This window comes from Oncorhynchus keta, chromosome 18, assembly GCF_023373465.1.
Source record: "Oncorhynchus keta strain PuntledgeMale-10-30-2019 chromosome 18, Oket_V2, whole genome shotgun sequence".
NCBI lineage: Eukaryota > Metazoa > Chordata > Actinopteri > Salmoniformes > Salmonidae > Oncorhynchus > Oncorhynchus keta.
In genome coordinates this window covers 55861681-55884180 of record NC_068438.1, presented here as the reverse complement: position 1 = coordinate 55884180, position 22500 = coordinate 55861681, and the positions used below count along the sequence as shown (strand labels likewise).

Here is a 22500-nt window from a genome sequence, read left to right as displayed (position 1 = left end):
TGGGAGTTCATCAATGTTTGATTTGTTTTCAAATTTTTTCGTGGGTCTGTGATCTGAGGGAAATATGTGTCTCTAATGTGGTCATACATTTGGCAGGAAGTTAGGAAGTGCAGTTCAGTTTCCACCTCATTTTGTGGGCAGTGTGCACATATGGCTATCAGGCATCAAGGTAAGATCCAGATGCAGACTGTCGCAGTAACACTGTTTATTGTGGCAACAGGGGCAGGCAAAGAGAGGTCAAGGCAGGGGTCGAAAATCCAGGGTAAGGAAAATGTACAGGACGGCAGGCTCCGGGTCAGGCAGAGAGGTCAGGTGGGCGGGTACAGGGTCAGGCAGAGAGGTCAGGGGGGCGGATACAGGGTCAGGACAGGCAGAGGTGGACGAGAAAAGAGAGGCTGGGAAACGAAAGGAGTTGACAGAAACACGCTGGTTAGAATGGTATGGAACGAACAAGACGAACTGGCAACAAACAGACAGAGAACACAGGTATAAATACACAGGGGATAATAAGGAAAATGGATGACACCTGGGCGCCCAGATCAGGGCGTGATAATGACGACCTCTCTCAATAGCAGGGCTATGCACATCTGTTTTTCTTACCTTTGGGCCAGTCACAGTGGCCAGGTATTATGTGTACTCTCTGTTTAGGGACAGATAGTGTTCCAATGTGCTCTGTTTTTTGGTTACAGTGTGTCAAATAGTTTATTTTTGTTTTCACATGATTTGGTTGGGTCTCAATTAGAGGTCGACTGAGGTATATACTGGGTAGGGTCTAGAGGTCGACCGATTATGACTTTTCAACGCCGATACCGATTATTGGAGGACCAAAAAAAAGCCGATGCCAATTATTGGAGGACCCAAATAACCAACACCGATTATTGGAGGACCCCAAAAAAAAGCAGATAGCGATTATTGGAGGACCAAAAAAAGCCGATGCCGATGATTTTTTCCGATTATTCTGACAATATTTTTTGTTGTTGTTGTAATAATTTGATTTTTTGTTTATAATTTATTTATAATAATGACAATTACAACAATACTGAATGAACACTTATTATAACTTAATATAATACATCAATACAATCAATTTAGCCTCAAATAAATAATGAAACATGTTACATTTGGTTTAAATAATGCAAAAACAAAGTGTTGGAGAAGAAAGTAAAAGTGCAATATGTGCCATGTTAGAAAGCTAACGTTTCAGTTCCTTGCTCAGAACATGAGAACATATGAAAGCTGGTGGTTCCTTTTAACAATATTCCCAGGTAAGAAGTTTTAGGTTGTAGTTATTATCGGAATTATAGGACTATTTCCCACTTATACCATTTGTATTTCATTAACCTTTGACTTTGATGTTCTTATATGCACTTTAGTATTGCCAGTGTAACAATATAGGGAGTTGATAGGCTTGAAGTCATAAACAGCGCAATGCTTGACGCACAATGAAGAGCTGCTGGCAAAATGCACAAAAGTGCTGTTTGAATGAATGTTTACGCGCCTGCTTCTGCCTACCACCCTATATATATATACCACCCCTCAGTCAGATGCTTGTATGCTCAGTCAGATTATATGCAACGCAGGACACGCTAGATAATATCTAGTAATATCATCAACGTTAACTAGTGATTATGATTGATTGTTTGTTGTAAGACAAGTTTAATGCTAGCTAGCAACTTACCTTGGCTTACTGCACTTGCGTAACAGTCTCCTTGTGGAGTGCAACGAGAGAGAGGCAGGTCGTTTTTGCGTTGGACGAGTTAACTGTAATGTTGCATGATTGGATCCCCAGGGCTGACAAGGTGAAAATCTGTCGTTCTGCCCCTGAACAAGGCAGTTAACCCACCGTTCCAAGGCAGTCATTGAAAATAAGAATGTGTGTGTTTTATGCCAATTTTAACTGCACACTTGTTGTTTTTTGCACCAGTGGAGGCCTGTGACTTGACAAATTGAGAAGGATTTGGAGACCCACAGCACGGTGATGACAAAGTGTGTTTCAAAAATAGTAAAAGAGTAATTATTTTACCCTAAAGCATTTAATAAATACATTTATAGTACAATATTATGGGAATGAGAGGGATACTTACAGTGTTGGGAAAAGATCACAGCTGCCGATAAGAATGTGGTGATTAACAGAGTCGAAAGCCTTGGCCAGGTCGATGAAGACGGCTGCACAGTACTGTCTTTTATCGATAGCGATTATGATACTGTTTAGGACCTTGAGCGTGGCTTTATACATCTGGCCCTTCTTTGGACACTGTGTTAACAAACCTTCAAACGAGCTTCAATGCCATACAACACTCCTCCGGTGGCCTCCAATTGCTCTTAAATACAAGTAAAACTAAATGCATGCTCTCTTCTAAATAATAGTAAAACTAAATGATTGCTGCCCGTACCTGCCTGCCCACCCGATTAGCATCACTACTTTGGACAGTTCTGACTTAGAATATGTGGACAACTCCAAATACCTAGGTGTCTGGTTAGACTGTAAACTCTCCTTCCAGACTCACATTAAGCATCTCCAATCCAATATTAAATCTAGAATTGGCTTCCTATTTCGCAACAAGGGATCCTTCACTCATGCGGCCAAACATACCATTGTAAAACTGACGGTCCTACCGATCCTTGACTTCGGCCATGTCATTTACAAAATAGCCTCTAACAGTAAACTGGATGTAGTCTATCACAGTGCCATCCATTTTGTCACCAAAGCCCCATACACTACCCACCACTGCGACCTGTCTGCTCTCGTTGGCTGGCCCTCACTACATATTTGTTGCCAAACCCACTGGCTCCAGGTTATCTACAAGTCTTTTCTCTGTAAAAGCCTGCCTTATTTCAGCTCACTGATCACCATAGTAACACCCACCTGTAGCACGCGCTCCGGCAGGTATATCTCACTTGTCATCCCCAATGCCAACACTCCCTTTGGACGCCTTTCCTTCCAGTTCTCTGCTGCCAATGACTAGAACGAATAGCAAAACTCTCTGAAGCTGGAGTCTCATATCTCCCTCTCTAACTTTAAGCATCAGCTGTCAGAGCAGCTTACCGATCACTGTACCTGTACACAGCCCATCTGTAAATAGCCCACCCAACTACCTCATCCCCATATTGTTATTTATCTTCTTGCTCTTTTGCACCCCAGTATCTCTACTTTGCACATCATCATCTGCACATCTATCACTCCAGTGTTAATGATACATTGTAATTATTATTATGGCCTATTTATTGCCGTACCTCCCTAAACTTCTACATTTGCACACACTGTACATAGATTTTTCTATTGTGTTATTGACTGTATGTTTGGTTATTCCATGTGTTGTTGTTTGTGTCACACTGCTTTGCTTTATCTTGGCCAGGTTGCAGTTGTAAATGAGATCTTGTTCTCAACTGGCCTACCTGGTTAAATAAAGGCTTAGGGTTATATATATAAATACCTATTTAAATAAAGGTGAAATAAATAAATAAACCCTTTTTAAAAGCCGCGTCTCATGTGCTCATCCACTGGCACATTAATAGCTGATTCTAAGTTTTGTAATTCATCATGTGAATGTTTTTGCTGTTTGCTCTTTGTTATATGGCTGAAAGAGGTTGGAGGAGTGGTTTTCCAGACGTCTCCATTTTGGAAAGATGGCTCTTTGTGCTGTTGTTTGTTTAGTGTTTTCCCATTTTCCCATTTTCCCAGAAGTGATTTGATTCAATGGAATCTTCAATCACATTGAGCTGTTCCCTCATTTTCCGTAGTGTATTTCTGTATTGTTTTAGTGATTCACCACAGTGAAGGCTCAGGTTTTCTGGTGCTCTGTGTTTTTGGTTGGATAGTCTTCTCAGTTTCTGTTAAGTTTTTACATTCTCTATCAAACCATTTCTCATTGTTGTTAGTCATTTTAGGTTTTTCTGCCAGAATTTAAGTTTGACATGTTAGGTCAAACATGTTAGGTTAAGTTTACATCTTCACTATTGCATGAAAAGATGTCGTCCAGGACATTGTCTAAAGAGCATTTGCTGTTGGCCAATTGTTTTTTGGTTTCTACACATGCAGTTGTCATACCAGGCGGTGATGTAATCAGTCAGGATGCTCTCGATGGTACAGCTGTATAACTTTTGAGGATCTGAGGAATTAATCTTTTCAGTCTCTTTAGGTGGATAATATTTTGTTGTGCCCTCTTCATGACTGTCTTGGTGTGTTTAGATCGTTGGTGATGTTGACACTTGGCCTTTTCCTGTAGTCCACAATCAGCTCCTTTTGTCTTGCTCACATTGAGGGAGGGGTTGTTGTCCTGGCACCATACTGCCAGGTCTCTGACCTCCTCTCTATAGGCTGTCTTGTCATTGTTTGTGATCAGGCCTACCACATATATACATCAGCAAACTTATTGTTGGTGTTGGAGTCGTGTTTGGCCACGTAGTCGTGGGTACAAAGGGAGTACAGGATGGGACTAAGTACACACCCTTGAGGGGCTCCAGTGTTGAGGATCAGCGTGGCAGATGTGTTGTTGTCTACCCTTACCACCTGGGGCCAGCCCATCAGGAAGTCCAGAATCCAGGTGCAGAGGGAGGTGTTTAGTCCCAGGGTCCTTAGCTTAGTGATGAGCTTTGAGGGTTCTATGGTGTTGAACGCTGAGCTGTAGTCAATGAACAGCATTCTCACATAGGTGTTCCTTTTGTCCAGGTGGGAAAGGGCAGTGTGGAGTGCGATTGAGATTCTGTCATCTGTGAACCTGCTGAGGCGAGAGAGAGAGAGAGAGACTAGGAACGGTGGGTTAACTGCTTTGTTCAGGGGCAGAACGACAGATTTTCACCTTGTCAGCTCGGGGATCCAATCTTGAAACCGTACAGTTAACTCGTCCAAAGCAATAACGACCTGCCTCTCTCTCTTGTTGCACTCCACAAGGAGACTGTTACTACTAGATAATATCTAGCGTGTCCTGCGTTGCATATAATCTGAATCAAGCATACAAGTATCTGACTGAGCGGTGGTAGGCAGAAACAGGCGCGTAAACATTCATTCAAACAGCATTTTCTCGCGTTTTGCCAGCAGCTCTTCGTTGTGCGTCAAGCTTCGCGCTGTTTATGACTTCAAGCCTATCAACTCCCGAGATGAGGCTGGTGTAACCGAAGTGAAATGGCTAGCTAGTTAGTGCGCGCTAATAGCGTTTCAAACATCACTCGCTCTGAGCCTTCTAGTAGTTGTTCCCCTTGCTCTGCATGGGTAACGCTGCTTCGATGGTGGCTGTTGTCGTTGTGTTGCTGGTTCGAGCCCGGGGAGGAGCGAGGAGAGGGACGGAAGCTATACTATTACACTTTCAATACTAAAGTGCCTATAAGAACATCCAATAGTCAAAGGTTAATGAAATACAAATGGTATAGAGAGAAATTGTTATATAATTCCTATAATAACTACAGCCTAAAACTTCTTACCTTGGAATATTGAAGACTCATGTTAAAAGGAACCACCAGCTTTCATATGTTCTCATGTTCTGAGCAAGGAACTTAAACGTTAGCTTTTTTACATAGCACATATTGCACTTTTACTTTCTTCTCCAGCACTTTGTTTTTGCATTATTTAAACCAAATGTAACATGTTTCATTATTTACTTGAGGCTAAATTGATTTGATTGATGTATTATATTAAGTTATAATAAGTGTCCTCCAATAATCGGTATCGGTATCGGCGTTGAAAAATCAGAATCGGTCGACCTCTAGTCTGGATGATAGCCCATGCCAGGTTGTGTAGTTGTTGATAATGATGTCTCTGTGCTGGCAAGCCGAGCAGCAAGGAACCTCTCTCTCTCAGACCCTGTTTAAATGGCTGGACCTAAACACAGGGCTGAGACAGACCACCACAACAGCAGCCAGAACAGTCCGTGCACGCGTTCCAAATGGCACCCTATTCCCTTTGAAGTGCACTACTTCTGACCAGAGGCCAGGTTAAAATATATATATATATTTTTTTTTTCACCTTAATTTAACCAGATAGGCAAGTTGAGAACAAGTTCTCATTTACATTTGCGACCTGGCCAAGATAAAGCAAAGTAGTTCGACACATACAACAACACAGAGTTACACAAACATACAGTCAATAATACAGTATAAACAAGTCTATATACGATGTGAGCAAATCAGGTGAGATAAGGGAGGTAAAGGCCAAAAAAAGGCCATGGTGGCAAAGTAAATACAATATAGCAAGTAAAACACTGGAATGGTAGATTTGCAATGGAAGAATGTGCAAAGTAGAAATAAAAAATAATGGGGTGCAAAGGACCAAAATAAATAAATAAATAAAATAAATACAGTAGGGAAATAGGTAGTTGTTTGGGCTAAATTATAGGTGGGCTATGTACAGGTGCAGTAATCTGTGAGCTGCTCTGACAGTTGGTGCTTAAAGCTAGTGAGGGAGATAAGTGTTTCCAGTTTCAGAGATTTTTGTAGTTCGTTCCAGTTATTGGCAGCAGAGAACTGGAAGGAGAGGCGGCCAAAGAAAGAATTGGTTTTGGGGGTGACTAGAGAGATATACCTGCTGGAGCGTGTGCTACAGGTGGGAGATGCTATGGTGACCAGCGAGCTGAGATAAGGGGGGACTTTACCTAGCAGGGTCTTGTAGATGACATGGAGCCAGTGGGTTTGGCGACGAGTATGAAGCGAGGGCCAGTCAACGAGAGTGTACAGGTCGCAATGGTGTGTAGTATATGGGGCTTTGGTGACAAAACGGATTGCACTCTGATAGACTGCATCCAATTTGTTGAGTAGAGTTTTGGAAGCTATTTTGTAAATGACATCGCCAAAGTCGAGGATTGGTAGGATGGTCAGTTTTACAAGGGTATGTTTGGCAGCATGAGTGAAGGATGCTTTTTTGCGAAATAGGAAGCCAATTCTAGATTTAATTTTGGATTGGAGATGTTTGATGTGGGTCTGGAAGGAGAGTTTACAGTCTAACCAGACACCTAAGTATTTGTAGATGTCCACGTATTCTAAGTCAGAGCCGTCCAGAGTAGTGATGTTGGACAGGCGGGCAGGTGCAGGCAGCGATCGGTTGAAGAGCATGCATTTAGTTTTACTTGTATTTAAGAACAATTGGAGGCCACAGAAGGAGAGTTGTATGGCATTGAAGCTTGCCTGGAGGGTTGTTAACACAGTGTCCAAAGAAGGGCCAGAATGGTGTCATCTGCGTAGAGGTGGATCAGAGACTCACCAGCAGCAAGAGCGACCTCATTGATGTATACAGAGAAGAGAGTCGGTCCAAGAATTGAACCCTGTGGCACCCCCATAGAGACTGCCAGAGGTCCGGACAGCAGACCCTCCGATTTGACACACTGAACTCTATCAGAGAAGTAGTTGGTGAACCAGGCGAGGCAATCATTTGAGAAACCAAGGCTGTAGAGTCTGCCGATGAGGATGTGGTAATTGACAGAGTCGAAAGCCTTGGCCAGATCAATGAATACGGCTGCACAGTAATGTTTCTTATCGATGGCGGTTAAGATATCGTTTAGGACCTTGAGCGTGGCTGAGGTGCACCCATGACCAGCTCTGAAACCAGATTGCATAGCAGAGAAGGTATGGTGAGATTCGAAATGGTCGGTAATCTGTTTGTTGACTTGGCTTTCGAAGACCTTAGAAAGGCATGGTAGGATAGATATAGGTCTGTAGCAGTTTGGGTCAAGATTGTCCCCCTCTTTGAAGAGGGGGATGACCGCAGCTGCTTTCCAATCTTTGGGAATCTCAGACGACACGAAAGAGAGGTTGAACAGGCTAGTAATAGGGGTGGCAACAATTTTGGCAGATCATTTTAGAAAGAAAGGGTCCAGATTGTCTAGGCCGGCTGATTTGTAGGGTCCAGATTTTGCAGCTCTTTCAGAACATCAGCTGAACGGATTTGGGAGAAGGAGAAATGGGGAAGGCTTGGGCGAGTTGCTGTGGGGGTGCAGTGCTGTTGACCGAGGTAGGAGTAGCCAGGTGGAAAGCATGGCCAGCCGTAGAAAAATGCTTATTGAAATTCTCAATTATGGTGGATTTATCAGTGGTGACAGTGTTTCCTATCTTCAGTGCAGTGGGCAGCTGGGAGGAGGTGTTCTTATTACATTTACATTACATTTAAGTCATGTGGGGAGGTTAAAGTCGCCCAGCACTGTGAGAGGTGAGCCGTCCTCAGGAAAGGAGCTTATCAAGGTATCAATGGACTTTACAGTGTCCCAGGACTTTTTTGAGTTAGTGTTGCAGGAAGCAAATTTCTGCTTGAAAAAGCTAGCTAGCTAAAGATGTGCGCTATATAGGCAATAGGGTGCCATTTTGGACCCATACATTATCTGGAGCCGTATTTAATGAAGCTGTACGGCTATCGAACTACAGTCCACTGTCAGTTCAGACTGTTACAGATCGTTTAGGCTGGACGGTGAATGTTTCATCCATGGTGAAACCACTATTGCTACTGGTACTCTTACATGGGGTTTTTCAACAACTACAGTAGTATGGATCACCATAATGTTGCTATGCTACGTATGTAGACAGTGTATACAGGTATTAGACACGGTGAATGTATCTGTTCCGGTCTAGCCAGGGTTCAGCCATGGGAGAGTTCTGTTACTGTAACGGGTCCAGTCTAGCCAGGGTTCAGCCATGGGAGAGTTCTGTTACTGTAACGGGTCCAGTCTAGCCAGGGTTCAGCCATGGGAGAGTTCTGTTACTGTAACGGGTCTAGGGTTCAGCCATGGGAGAGTTCTGTTACTGTAACGGGTCCAGTCTAGCCAGGGTTCAGCCATGTATGTCATACAGAGAGTTGTCTTCTAGCGAGAAGAAGTGCAGAACCAGGTCACCATGTAATGTTATTGACTATGTTTGAAATGGCTAAACTGATTCTGGATCAGCTCTCCTACTGAGACACTGTCTAAATACAGACCCAGTAGAACCCAGGGCCCTATGTTGTAATGCTTAGCCTAGTGGTTAGAGCGTTGGACTAGTAACCGGAAGGTTGCAAGTTCGAATCCCCGAGCTGACAAGGTACAAATCTGTCATTCTGCCCCTGAACAGGCAGTGAACCCACTGTTCCTCGGCCGTCATTGAAAGTAAGAATTTGTTCTTAACTGACTTGACAAGTTAAATAAAAAAATATAAAAAAATAAAAAAATGCTTATTAATCCCAGGACCCTATGTTGTCATGCTTATTGATCCCAGGGCCCTATGTTGTCATGCTCATTGAACCCAGGGCCCTATGTTGTCATGCTTATTGAACCCAGGGCCCTATGTTGTCATGCTTATTGAACCCAGGGCCCTATGTTGTCATGCTTATTGAACCCAGGGCCCTATGTTGTCATGCTTATTGATCCCAGGGCCCTATGTTGTCATGCTTATTGATCCCAGGGCCCTATGTTGTCATGCTTATTGATCCCAGGGCCCTATGTTGTCATGCTTATTGAACCCAGGGCCCTATGTTGTCATGCTTATTGAACCCAGGGCCCTATGTTGTCATGCTTATTGATCCCAGGACCCTATGTTGTCATGCTTATTGATCCCAGGGCCCTATGTTGTCATGCTCATTGAACCCAGGGCCCTATGTTGTCATGCTTATTGAACCCAGGGCCCTATGTTGTCATGCTTATTGAACCCAGGGCCCTATGTTGTCATGCTCATTGAACCCAGGGCCCTATGTTGTCATGCTTATTGAACCCAGGACCCTATGTTGTCATGCTTATTGATCCCAGGGCCCTATGTTGTCATGCTTATTGAACCCAGGGCCCTATGTTGTCATGCTTATTGATCCCAGGGCCCTATGTTGTCATGCTTATTGATCCCAGGGCCCTATGTTGTCATGCTTATTGATCCCAGGGCCCTATGTTGTCATGCTTATTGAACCCAGGGCCCTATGTTGTCATGCTTATTGAACCCAGGACCCTATGTTGTCATGCTTATTGAACCCAGGGCCCTATGTTGTCATGCTTATTGATCCCAGGGCCCTATGTTGTCATGCTTATTGAACCCAGGGCCCTATGTTGTCATGCTCATTGAACCCAGGGCCCTATGTTGTCATGCTTATTGATCCCAAGGCCCTATGTTGTCATGCTTATTGAACCCAGGGCCCTATGTTGTCATGCTTATTGATCCCAGGGCCCTATGTTGTCATGCTTATTGATCCCAAGGCCCTATGTTGTCATGCTTATTGAACCCAGGGCCCTATGTTGTCATGCTTATTGAACCCAGGGCCCTATGTTGTCATGCTTATTGATCCCAAGGCCCTATGTTGTCATGCTTATTGAACCCAGGGCCCTATGTTGTCATGCTTATTGAACCCAGGGCCCTATGTTGTCGTGCTTATTGAACCCAGGACCCTATGTTGTCATGCTTATTGATCCCAGGGTCCTATTTTGTCATGCTTATTGATCCCAGGGCCCTATGTTGTCATGCTCATTGAACCCAGGGCCCTATGTTGTCATGCTTATTGAACCCAGGACCCTATGTTGTCATGCTTATTGATCCCAGGGCCCTATGTTGTCATGCTTATTGATCCCAGGGCCCTATGTTGTCATGCTTATTGATCCCAGGGCCCTATGTTGTCATGCTTATTGATCCCAGGGCCCTATGTTGTCATGCTTATTGATCCCAGGGCCCTATGTTGTCATGCTTATTGATCCCAGGGCCCTATGTTGTCATGCTTATTGAACCCATACTTATGATTTAATCCATTGACTCATCCTGTAAACTCCATTACATTAATTCAACATATTCTGACCTATAAACACCATTACATTAATTCAACATACTCTGACCTGTAAACTCCGTTACATTAATTTAAGTACCTGACACTATAGATCAATGTGTATTTACTTAATGGAACCTATATCGATCCCCTGCCACATTGATGTTTCCCGCGTTCATTTGAACTTTAACTGTGTATATGACCTTTAACCCAGAACTGATATTAGATTGAAAGATTAAAGAGATACTGTATGTTCTTTGTTTTCCAGCCCAGTCGTTCAAGGAGTTCTCCCAGCTACTGAACACCGTGGAAGAGGAGAGGAGACGCCTGGTAACAATTCTGTTATTTACACTATTAATATCCTCTTTTATGTATGAGAAAGTGGTCATCAACTTCATTGTTCCATTTTAATTTAGTACAGATTAGATCCGCCCTTATCAGATATTGCAGCTGTAGGCCTATTACAGATGTAGGATCTTAATTCGATCACTCTTTTGTTTGCGGAGAATTTTCCGTGTAAAGCAGGAAATGCAAACTTGTAGTGTACAACCACGACCACACTGCAGAGCCATGACTCTGGCGAGCAAGACTAGTGGAATACTGAGCCCTTTAACTGCCCTTAACTGAGCGTGGCATGGGGCTCTGCTCACCCTCAGGCTGGGCTGTGTCTTGCATGGTGCTCTGCTCACCCTCAGGCTGGACTGTGTCTGGCATGGGGCTCTGCTCACCCTCAGGCTGGACTGTGTCTGGCATGGGGTTCTGCTCACCCTCAGGCTGGGCTGTGTCTGGCATGGGGCTCTGCTCACCCTCAGGCTGGGCTGTGTCTGGCATGGGGCTCTGCTCACCCTCAGGCTGGACTGTGTCTTGCATGGGGCTCTGCTCACCCTCAGGCTGGACTGTGTCTGGCATGGGGCTCTGCTCACCCTCAGGCTGGTCTGTGTCTGGCATGGGGTTCTGCTCACCCTCAGGCTGGGCTGTGTCTGGCATGGGGCTCTGCTCACCCTCAGGCTGGGCTGTGTCTGGCATGGGGCTCTGCTCACCCTCAGGCTGGACTGTGTCTTGCATGGGGCTCTGCTCACCCTCAGGCTGGACTGTGTCTGGCATGGGGCTCTGCTCACCCTCAGGCTGGGCTGTGTCTTGCATGGTGCTCTGCTCACCCTCAGGCTGGACTGTGTCTGGCATGGGGCTCTGCTCACCCTCAGGCTGGACTGTGTCTGGCATGGGGCTCTGCTCACCCTCAGGCTGGACTGTGTCTGGCATGGGGCTCTGCTCACCCTCAGGCTGGTGTAACGGAGACTCAACAATGCAGTTAGCCTGGTAGTGCCATAGCTGTGCCAGACGTCAGTTTGCAGCCGAACAGTGATGTCAGGCATAGCACATTCAGAGGAACTGAGTAGGTTGGCTGCCAGAGGCAATGTACCTTTTACATTCAGTTGATCTCCACATTTATTGTCAATTCCAAATGTGATTGGATGGACCATGAAAATAGCACTGTGTTGAATGATATTGTACTAGGTCACAAAAAGGCTACAACAACCCTGTATTGGACCTTATTGTAGCATATGGTACAATGTTGTATTGTGATCTGAGTAAAGGCTACAACAACCCTCTCACCCACACCTCTACTCTCACCCACACCTCTACTCTCACCCACACCTCTACTTAACTACATATTAAAGGGATCGTCTCAAAAATGACCACAGTAAATTATGTTTATAAATTGAGGAAACAGTCAATTGGGAGTTCATCCGTTTGACCAATAAACAGAATACGTAGATGTAGCCACGAAGAAGACATATTCTCTTCTGTTCCACGAAGAAGACATATTCTCTTCTGTTCCACGAAGAAGACATATTCTCTTCTGAGCCACGAAGAAGACATATTCTCTTCTGAGCCACGAAGAAGACATATTCTCTTCTGAGCCACGAAGAAGACATATTCTCTTCTGAGCCACGAAGAAGACATATTCTCTTCTGAGCCACGAAGAAGACATATTCTCTTCTGAGCCACGAAGAAGACATATTCTCTTCTGAGCCACGAAGAAGACATATTCTCTTGTGAACTGGCTAACCCCACTGTTTAGGGCCTGTGACTGTCACCTTAGCCAACTCAATACTGACATGTACCAAATTTCTCCCTATTCCCTTTATAGTCACTACATTTGACCAGGGTCCATAGTGCACTATACTGGGGATAGGGTGCCATTAGGGAGGGTCTCAAAAGCTATATCATTATAGTCTCTAACTATTTCTCAAACAGGAAATGCCATCAGGGGATCGTATACCAATGATTTGTTTTGACAGTATGACAGGGGAATGATGTATGGGGCTTGAAAGTAAAGCTAAAAGAAACAGCAAGAATTGTTCTATTTACGTTAGTCTGTGGCTGAGTCCAAAATGGCACCACGTTCCCTATCCAGTGTACTACTTTAGACCAGGGCCTATAGTGAACTACTTTAGACCAGGCCCCATAGTGCACTACTTTAGACCAGGGCCTATAGTGTACTACTTTAGACCAGGGCCTATAGTGAACTACTTTAGACCAGGGCCTATAGTGAACTACTTTAGACCAGGGCCCATAGTGCACTACTTTAGACCAGGGCCTATAGTGAACTACTTTAGACCAGGGCCTATAGTGTACTACTTTAGACCAGGGCCTATAGTGTACTACTTTAGACCAGGGCCTATAGTGAACTACTTTAGACCAGGGCCTATAGTGTACTACTTTAGACCAGGGCCTATAGTGTACTACTTTAGACCAGGGCCTATAGTGTACTACTTTAGACCAGGTCCTATAGTGTACTACTTTAGACCAGGGCCTATAGTGTACTACTTTAGACCAGGGCCTATAGTGAACTACTTTAGACCAGGGCCCATAGTGAACTACTTTAGACCAGGGCCTATAGTGTACTACTTTAGACCAGGGCCTATAGTGTACTACTTTAGACCAGGGCCTATAGTGTACTACTTTAGACCAGGGCCTATAGTGAACTACTTTAGACCAGGGCCCATAGTGCACTACTTTAGACCAGGGCCTATAGTGAACTACTTTAGACCAGGGCCTATAGTGTACTACTTTAGACCAGGGCCTATAGTGAACTACTTTAGACCAGGGCCTATAGTGAACTACTTTAGACCAGGGCCCATAGTGTACTACTTTAGACCAGGGCCTATAGTGTACTACTTTAGACCAGGGCCTATAGTGAACTACTTTAGACCAGGGCCTATAGTGAACTACTTTAGACCAGGGCCTATAGTGTACTACTTTAGACCAGGGCCTATAGTGTACTACTTTAGACCAGGGCCTATAGTGTACTACTTTAGACCAGGGCCTATAGTGAACTACTTTAGACCAGGGCCTATAGTGTACTACTTTAGACCAGGGCCTATAGTGAACTACTTTAGACCAGGGCCTATAGTGAACTACTTTAGACCAGGGCCTATAGTGAACTACTTTAGGGAATGCCAGGGTCTAAAGTAGTTCGGGTGCCATTAGGGACGGAGGAAATGCTGATGTGCTGATCCACTTGACAACGGAAAACATTTAGAGAATTTCCTCTTTCCGTAAGCCATCTCATACTTCCCAATCAGCTACCAGTTTATGACATGGGAAGAGGCTAAGCTGTGAAGTCCCACTAGCTAACACTTCAAACTCTAAAGTCCTCTTTAAAGAAGGGATATTTTGAGACAACTTGTACATGGCCGTAAAGCCGATTCTCTGCATCCCAAATGTGCCTTATTACACTAAAGCATGAAGAGTGAGTAACAGTAGACGCTGCTTACACACAGAGTAGAGGGGGAGGAGAGGGGGAGGGAGGGAGAGGGAGGGAGAGAGATGGAGGGAGGAGAGGGGGAGGGAGAGAGGGGGAGGGGAGGGAGAGAGATGGAGGGAGGATAGGGGGAGGGAGAGACTGGGAGGGGGAGGGAGAGAGAGAGAGGGAGAGACGGGGAGGGGGAGGGGAGAGATGGAGGGAGGATAGGGGGAGGGAGAGACGGGGAGAGGGAGGAGAGGGGGAGGGGGAGAGATGGAGGGAGGATAGGGGGAGGGAGAGACGGGGGGGGGGAGAGATGGAGGGGGAGGGAGAGACGGGGAGGGGAGGGAGAGACGGGGAGAGGGAGGAGAGGGGAGGGAGAGAGGAGGGGGAAGGGTAGATAGAGTATCTGTTTCGGTGGACAATTCCTCACATGTTTGAATGTTTTTGAACTGCTCTGCTTTTCATTAATTTAGACTGACACTGGGATCAGAGGTTAAACAGTGTTGAGGCAGTGAGGGCCTCCTATTGGTTCAGAGGTTAAACAGTGTCGAGGCAGGGAGGGCCTCCTATTGGTTCAGAGGTTAAACAGTGTTGAGGCAGGGAGGGCCTCCTATTGGTTCAGAGGTTAAACAGTGTCGAGGCAGGGAGGGCCTCCTATTGGTTCAGAGGTTAAACAGTGTTGAGGCAGGGAGGGCCTCCTATTGGTTCAGAGGTTAAACAGTGTCGAGGCAGTGAGGGCCTCCTATTGGTTCAGAGGTTAAACAGTGTTGAGGCAGTGAGGGCCTCCTATTGGTTCAGAGGTTAAACAGTGTCGAGGCAGGGAGGGCCTCCTATTGGCTCAGAAGTTAAACAGTGTCGAGGCAGGGAGGACCTCCTATTGGCTCAGAAGTTAAACAGTGTCGAGGCAGGGAGGGCCTCCTATTGGTTCAGAGGTTAAACAGTGTCGAGGCAGGGAGGGCCTCCTATTGGTTCAGAGGTTAGACAGTGTCGAGGCAGGGAGGACCTCCTATTGGTTCAGAGGTTAAACAGTGTCGAGGCAGGGGAGGGCCTCCTATTGGTTCAGAGGTGTAAACAGTGGGCAGGGGGCCTCCTATTGGTTCAGAGGTGTCGAGGCAGGGAGGGCCTCCTATTGGTTCAGAGGTTAAACAGTGTCGAGGCAGGGAGGGCCTCCTATTGGTTCAGAGGTGTCGAGGCAGGGAGGGCCTCCTATTGGTTCAGAGGTTAAACAGTGTTGAGGCAGTGAGGGCCTCCTATTGGTTCAGAGGTTAGACAGTGTCGAAGGCAGGGAGGGCCTCCTATTGTGTCGAGGCAGGGAGGGCCTCCTATTGGTTCAGAGGTTAGACAGTGTCGAGGCAGGGAGGGCCTCCTATTGGTTCAGAGGTTAGACAGTGTCGAGGCAGGGAGGGCCTCCTATTGGTTCAGAGGTTAGACAGTGTCGAGGCAGGGAGGGCCTCCTATTGGTTCAGAGGTTAGACAGTGTCGAGGCAGGGAGGGCCTCCTATTGGTTCAGAGGTTAAACAGTGTCGAGGCAGGGAGGGCCTCCTATTGGTTCAGAGGTTAAACAGTGTCGAGGCAGGGAGGGCCTCCTATTGGTTCAGAGGTTAAACAGTGTCGAGGCAGGGAGGGCCTCCTATTGGCTCAGAAGTTAAACAGTGTCGAGGCAGTGAGGGCCTCCTATTGGTTCAGAGGTTAAACAGTGTCGAGGCAGGGAGGGCCTCCTATTGGTTCAGAGGTTAAACAGTGTCGAGGCAGGGAGGGCCTCCTATTGGTTCAGAGGTTAGACAGTGTCGAGGCAGGGAGGGCCTCCTATTGGCTCAGAAGTCAAACAGTGTCGAGGCAGTGAGGGCCTCCTATTGGCTCAGAAGTCAAACAGTGTCGAGGCAGGGAGGGCCTCCTATTGGTTCAGAGGTTAAACAGTGTCGAGGCAGGGAGGGCCTCCTATTGGTTCAGAGGTTAAACAGTGTCGAGGCAGGGAGGGCCTCCTATTGGTTCAGAGGTTAAACAGTGTCGAGGCAGGGAGGGCCTCCTATTGGTTCAGAGGTTAAACAGTGTCGAGGCAGGGAGGGCCTCCTATTGGTTCAGAGGTTAAACAGTGTCGAGGCAGGGAGGGCCTCCTATTGGTTCAGAGGTTAAACAGTGTCGAGGCAGGGAGGGCCTCCTATTGGTTCAGAGGTTAAACAGTGTCGAGGCAGGGAGGGCCTCCTATTGGTTCAGAGGTTAGACAGTGTCGAGGCAGGGAGGGCCTCCTATTGGTTCAGAGGTTAAACAGTGTCGAGGCAGGGAGGGCCTCCTATTGGTTCAGAGGTTAGACAGTGTCGAGGCAGGGAGGGCCTCCTATTGGTTCAGAGGTTAAACAGTGTCGAGGCAGGGAGGGCCTCCTATTGGTTCAGAGGTTAGACAGTGTCGAGGCAGGGAGGGCCTCCTATTGGTTCAGAGGTTAAACAGTGGAAGAAGGTGTTTATTTCTAGACGACAGGTACATAAACTAATGAAGATGCTATTGTGTTCTTTGAAATACATTTCCTTTTGTTTACTAATACACCGAAGCCCTTCATAAACACAAACACATTATTATTTTTGCAATAGCAAATATGAAATGTATTTATGTGTCATTGGCTCAGAGGGGGAGGGGTCCCTCGAGGCCAGGCTTTTCTAGTGTTAATATGTAATGATATAAAAGTGAAGATTTCCACAGCAAACCTCCTTTGTTCTTTGTTGTGAGTTTGTCCAATTGTTCTGTGCTGAGCTGCTGTGCAGTGTGTCGACGACAAGTCTAATGAATGAAACAAGTGGCCACAGACAGAAAGCGCTTGTTCTCCTCAAAGGCCTCTGTGTTCCTATCAGTCACGCCAGGGGAGAAATGTCCACCAGAGCTGTTGTCAAATAATTGAATGTTCATTTCTCTACCATAAGCCGCATCCAACACCGTTTTAGAGACTTGGGCTCCTGAGTGGCGCAGCGGTCTAAGGCACTGCGTCTCAGCTAGAATGTTGTATTTTTCTTTTCATTGAACCTTTATTTAACTAGGCAAGTCAAGAACAAATTCTTATTTACAATGACGGCCTCCCCCTCTCCTCCCATAGGGCGGTGCACAATTGGCGTCGTAGGAGTTTGGCCGGGGTAGGCCGTCATTGTAAATTTGTTCTTAATAACTGTCTTGCCTAGTTACAGTGCCTTGCGAAAGTATTCGGCCCCCTTGAACTTTGCGACCTTTTGCCACATTTCAGGCTTCACACATAAAGATATAAAACTGTATTTTTTTTGAAGAATCAACATCAAGTGGGACACAATCATGAAGTGGAACGACATTTATTGGATATTTCAAACTTTTTTAACAAATCAAAAACTGAAAAATTGGGCGTGCAAAATTATTCAGCCCCTTTACTTTCAGTGCAGCAAACTCTCTCCAGAAGTTCAGTGAGGATCTCTGAATGATCCAATGTTGACCTAAATGACTAATGATGATAAATACAATCCACCTGTGTGTAATCAAGTCTCCGTATAAATGCACCTGCACTGTGATAGTCTCAGAGGTCCGTTAAAAGCGCAGAGAGCATCATGAAGAACAAGGAACACACCAGGCAGGTCCGAGATACTGTTGTGAAGAAGTTTAAAGCCGGATTTGGATACAAAAAGATTTCCCAAGCTTTAAACATCCCAAGGAGCACTGTGCAAGCGATAATATTGAAATGGAAGGAGTATCAGACCACTGCAAATCTACCAAGACCTGGCCGTCCCTCTAAACTTTCAGCTCATACAAGGAGAAGACTGATCAGAGATGCAGCCAAGAGGCCCATGATCACTCTGGATGAACTGCAGAGATCTACAGCTGAGGTGGGAGACTCTGTCCATAGGACAACAATCAGTCGTATATTGCACAAATCTGGCCTTTAGGGAAGAGTGGCTAGCAATTTCTTAAAGATATCCATAAAAAGTGTCGTTTAAAGTTTGCCACAAGCCACCTGGGAGACACACCAAACATGTGGAAGAAGGTGCTCTGGTCAGATGAAACCAAAATTGAACTTTTTGGCAACAATGCAAAACGTTATGTTTGGCGTAAAAGCAACACAGGCCATCACCCTGAAAACACAATCCCCACTGTCAAACATGGTGGTGGCAGCATCATGGTTTGGGCCTGCTTTTCTTCAGCAGGGACAGGGAAGATGGTTAAAATTGATGGGAAGATGGATGGAGCCAAATACAGGACCATTCTGGAAGAAAACCTGATGGAGTCTGCAAAAGACCTGAGACTGGGAAGGAGATTTGTCTTCCAACAAGACAATGATCCAAAACATAAAGCAAAATCTACAATGGAATGGTTCAAAAATAAACATATCCAGGTGTTAGAATGGCCAAGTCAAAGTCCAGACCTGAATCCAATCGAAAATCTGTGGAAAGAACTGAAAACTGCTGTTCACAAATGCTCTCCATCCAACCTCACTGAGCTCGAGCTGTTTTGCAAGGAGGAATGGGAAAAAATTTCAGTTTCTCGATGTGCAAAACTGATAGACATACCCCAAGCCACTTACAGCTGTAATCGCAGCAAAAGGTGGCGCTACAAAGTATTAACTTAAGGGGGCTGAATAATTTTGCACGCCCAATTTTTCAGTTTTTGATTTGTTAAAAAAGTTTGAAATATCCAATAAACGTCGTTCCACTTCATGATTGTGTCCCACTTGTTGTTGATTCTTCACAAAAAAATACAGTTTTATATCTTTATGTTTGAAGCCTGAAATGTGGCAAAAGGTCGCAAAGTTCAAGGGGGCCGAATACTTTCGCAAGGCACTGTAAATAAAGAAAAAAGATGACAGTACGTCCAACCGGCCTCACAACAGCAGACCATGTAACCATGGCGTCGTGTAGGCGAGCGGTTTGTTGATGTCAACGTTGTGAACAGCGCCCCATGGGGTTATGGTATGGGGCAGGCTCGAGGTACGGACAACGAACACAATTTCATTTTATCGATGGCAATTTGAATGCACGAAGATAATGTGACGAGATCCTGAGGCCCATCGCGAGGCCCATTTTGTTTAAGGTATCTATGACCAACTGAAGCACCTCTCTATTCCCAGTCATATGAAATCCATAGAGTAGGGCCTAATGAATTCATTTCAATTGACTGATTTCCTCATATAAACTGTAAGCCAGTCAAATCTATGAAATTGTTGCATTTTGTGTTTATATTTTTGTTTCAGTATATAGCTGATGTTGCCAGGATAAATCCATTACCTATCAGTATGAATAAAATGTACTGCTGAAAACAGGCTATTACTTTTCTGTAAAACACTTTGAACAGTCCTGGGCCCCTTTCCTTTCTCTGGGACATGGAGATGCAGTCACACCCTATTCCCTATGGGCCCTGGTCTAAAGTAGTGCACTATGGGGCCTGGTCTAAAGTAGTACACTATGGGGCCTGGTCTAAAGTAGTACACTATGGGGCCTGGTCTAAAGTAGTACACTATAGGCCCTGGTCTAAAGTAGTGCACTATGGGGCCTGGTCTAAAGTAGTACACTATAGGCCCTGGTCTAAAGTAGTACACTATAGGCCCTGGTCTAAAGTAGTACACTATAGGCCCTGGTCTAAAGTAGTACACTATAGGCCCTGGTCTAAAGTAGTACACTATGGGGCCTGGTCTAAAGTAGTACACTATGGGGCCTGGTCTAAAGTAGTACACTATAGGCCCTGGTCTAAAGTAGTACACTATAGGCCCTGGTCTAATGTAGAACACTATAGGCCCTGGTCTAAAGTAGAATACTATAGGCCCTGGTCTAAAGTAGAATACTATAGGCCCTGGTCTAAAGTAGTACACTATAGGCCCTGGTCTAAAGTAGTGCACTATAGGCCCTGGTCTAATGTAGAACACTATAGGCCCTGGTCTAAAGTAGAATACTATAGGCCCTGGTCTAAAGTAGTACACTATAGGCCCTGGTCTAAAGTAGTGCACTATAGGCCCTGGTCTAATGTAGAACACTATAGGCCCTGGTCTAAAGTAGTACACTATAGGCCCTGGTCTAAAGTAGTACACTATAGGCCCTGGTCTAAAGTAGTACACTATAGGCCCTGGTCTAAAGTAGTACACTATAGGCCCTGGTCTAATGTAGTTCACTATAGGCCCTGGTCTAAAGTAGTGCACTATGGGCCCTGGTCTAAAGTAGTTCACTATAGGCCCTGGTCTAAAGTAGTACACTATAGGCCCTGGTCTAAAGTAGTGCACTATAGGCCCTGGTCTAAAGTAGTACACTATAGGCCCTGGTCTAAAGTAGTACACTATAGGCCCTGGTCTAAAGTAGCACACTAACAGGCCTCCCTCCCTCCCCTCCTCTCAATGAGTTTCACCTCTGTGACACGTTAAGAGGAGTATAATTATTCTTCATGAAGAACGTTGGATTGAGGAAATATTAGGAGAATTATTCATCCAGACAGCGTTTAGCCCCCTCACAGATGGGTTTGAAATAATAGATTACAGAGACCAGATGTGCCCGGAGCCAGTCGTTGTAAAAACTAGCTTGTTAACTACTCTCAACTTCTCCTCAAGTAGAAAGTAGTTCTTCCTGAAACTAAACTCACACTGCCTCTGTCCCCCTCCCCCTCCCCCTCCCCTTCCCCTCTCCTACCTCCGTCTCCCTCCCTCTCTCCCTCCCCTCCCCTCCCCTTCCCCCTCTCCTACCTCCGTCCCCCTCCCCTCCCCCTCCCCTTCCCCCTCTCCTACCTCCGTCTCCCTCCCTCTCTCCCTCCCCCTCTCCTACCTCCGTCTCCCTCCCTCTCTCCCTCTCTCTCCCCCTCTCCCTCCCCTCTCTCCCCCCTCCCCTCTCCTACCTCCATCTCCCTCCCTCTCTCCCTCCCCCTCTCCTGCCTCTGTCTCCCTCCCCTCTCTCTAATACGGTCATTCTGCCACTGTGTCCTCTCTGTTTAGGAACAAATAGCATTCTAGTTTGCTCTGTTTTTGTTAATTCTTTCCAATCAAGTAATTATCTTTTTGTTTTCTCATGATTTGTTTGGGTCTAATTGTGTCCCTCTACTCCCCCCTCTCCTCCCTCCCACGCTCCTCCTTCCTCCTCTACTCCCTCCCCCTCTACTCCCTCCCCATCTCTCCCTCCCCCTTTCCTCCCTTCCCCTCTCCTCCCTCCTTCCCCCTCTCCGCCCCCCCCGTTTACTCCCTACCCATCCCTCAATCCCATCTTCCCCTCTCCTCTCTCCCTCCCTCCCCTCTCTTACCTTCCCCCCTCTCCTCCGTCCCCCTCATTTCCCTCCCCACCTCTCTCTTCTCTCTCTCCTCCTCTCCCCTCCTCTCCTCCCTCCCCCTCTCTTCCCTCCTCTCCTACCTCCCCCTCGCCTTCCTCCCTGTCTATCCCTCTTCCTCTCCTCTCTCCCCCAATCCTTCCTCTCTCCTCCCTCCCTCGCTCCCTCCCCTCTCCTCTCTCCCAGTCTCTCCCCCTCTCCTCACTCCTAGCTCAGTCTGGTCTGAATCTGAGCAGCAGTAGAAATACCTCAGATACCCCCAGACTGATAAGAGCCTGTTAGACCTCAGACACCCTCAGACTTTCAGACCTCAGACACCCTCAGACTGATAAGAACCTGTCAGACCTCAGACACCCTCAGACTGTCAGACCTCAGACACCCTCAGACTGTCAGACCTCAGACACCCTCAGACTGTCAGACCTCAGACACCCTCAGACTGATAAAAACCTGTCAGACCTCAGACACCCTCAGACTGATAAGAACCTGTCAGACCTCAGACACCCTCAGACTGTCAGACCTCAGACACCCTCAGACTGATAAGAGCCTGTCAGACCTCAGACACCCTCAGACTGATAAGAACCTGTCAGACCTCAGACACCCTCAGACTGATAAGAACCTGTCAGACCTCAGACACCCTCAGACTGATAAGAACCTGTCAGACCTCAGACACCCTCAGACTGTCAGACCTCAGACACCCCCAGACTGATAAGAACCTGTCAGACCTCAGACACCCTCAGACTGATAAAAACCTGTCAGACCTCAGACACCCTCAGACTGATAAGAACCTGTCAGACCTCAGACACCCTCAGACTGATAAGAGCCT

General features: G+C 46.2%; 1 protein-coding gene and 2 long non-coding RNA genes across 5 annotated transcripts in view; 2 read left to right on the top strand and 1 right to left on the bottom strand.

Moving 5' to 3' along the window:
• LOC118380965 (rho GTPase-activating protein 42) overlaps positions 1 to 22500 on the top strand; it is a 239068-nt gene that overhangs the window by 34755 nt on the left and 181813 nt on the right. Inside the window, exon 3 of the mRNA XM_052468730.1 lies at positions 10953 to 11014. Within this exon, the coding sequence (XP_052324690.1) occupies positions 10953 to 11014 (62 nt within the window). The remainder of the gene's footprint in view (positions 1 to 10952; positions 11015 to 22500) is intronic.
• LOC127908926 (uncharacterized) lies at positions 15380 to 16881 on the top strand. Of its 3 annotated transcripts, XR_008069060.1 has the most exons (4): positions 15380 to 15458; positions 15775 to 15950; positions 16215 to 16390; positions 16655 to 16872. It is a non-coding gene; the product is annotated as an uncharacterized LOC127908926 (long non-coding RNA). The 3 variants fall into 3 exon arrangements; XR_008069059.1 differs by lacking the exon at positions 16215 to 16390 and having other exon boundaries at positions 16743 to 16881; XR_008069058.1 differs by lacking the exon at positions 16215 to 16390.
• LOC127908930 (uncharacterized) overlaps positions 22137 to 22500 on the bottom strand; it is a 367-nt gene continuing 3 nt past the window's right edge. Inside the window, exons 1-3 of the long non-coding RNA XR_008069068.1 lie at positions 22472 to 22500; positions 22303 to 22363; positions 22137 to 22194 (exon numbers count right to left, since the gene is read on the bottom strand). The exon at positions 22472 to 22500 is cut by the window's right edge and continues 3 nt beyond it. This is a non-coding gene — a long non-coding RNA (uncharacterized LOC127908930). The remainder of the gene's footprint in view (positions 22195 to 22302; positions 22364 to 22471) is intronic.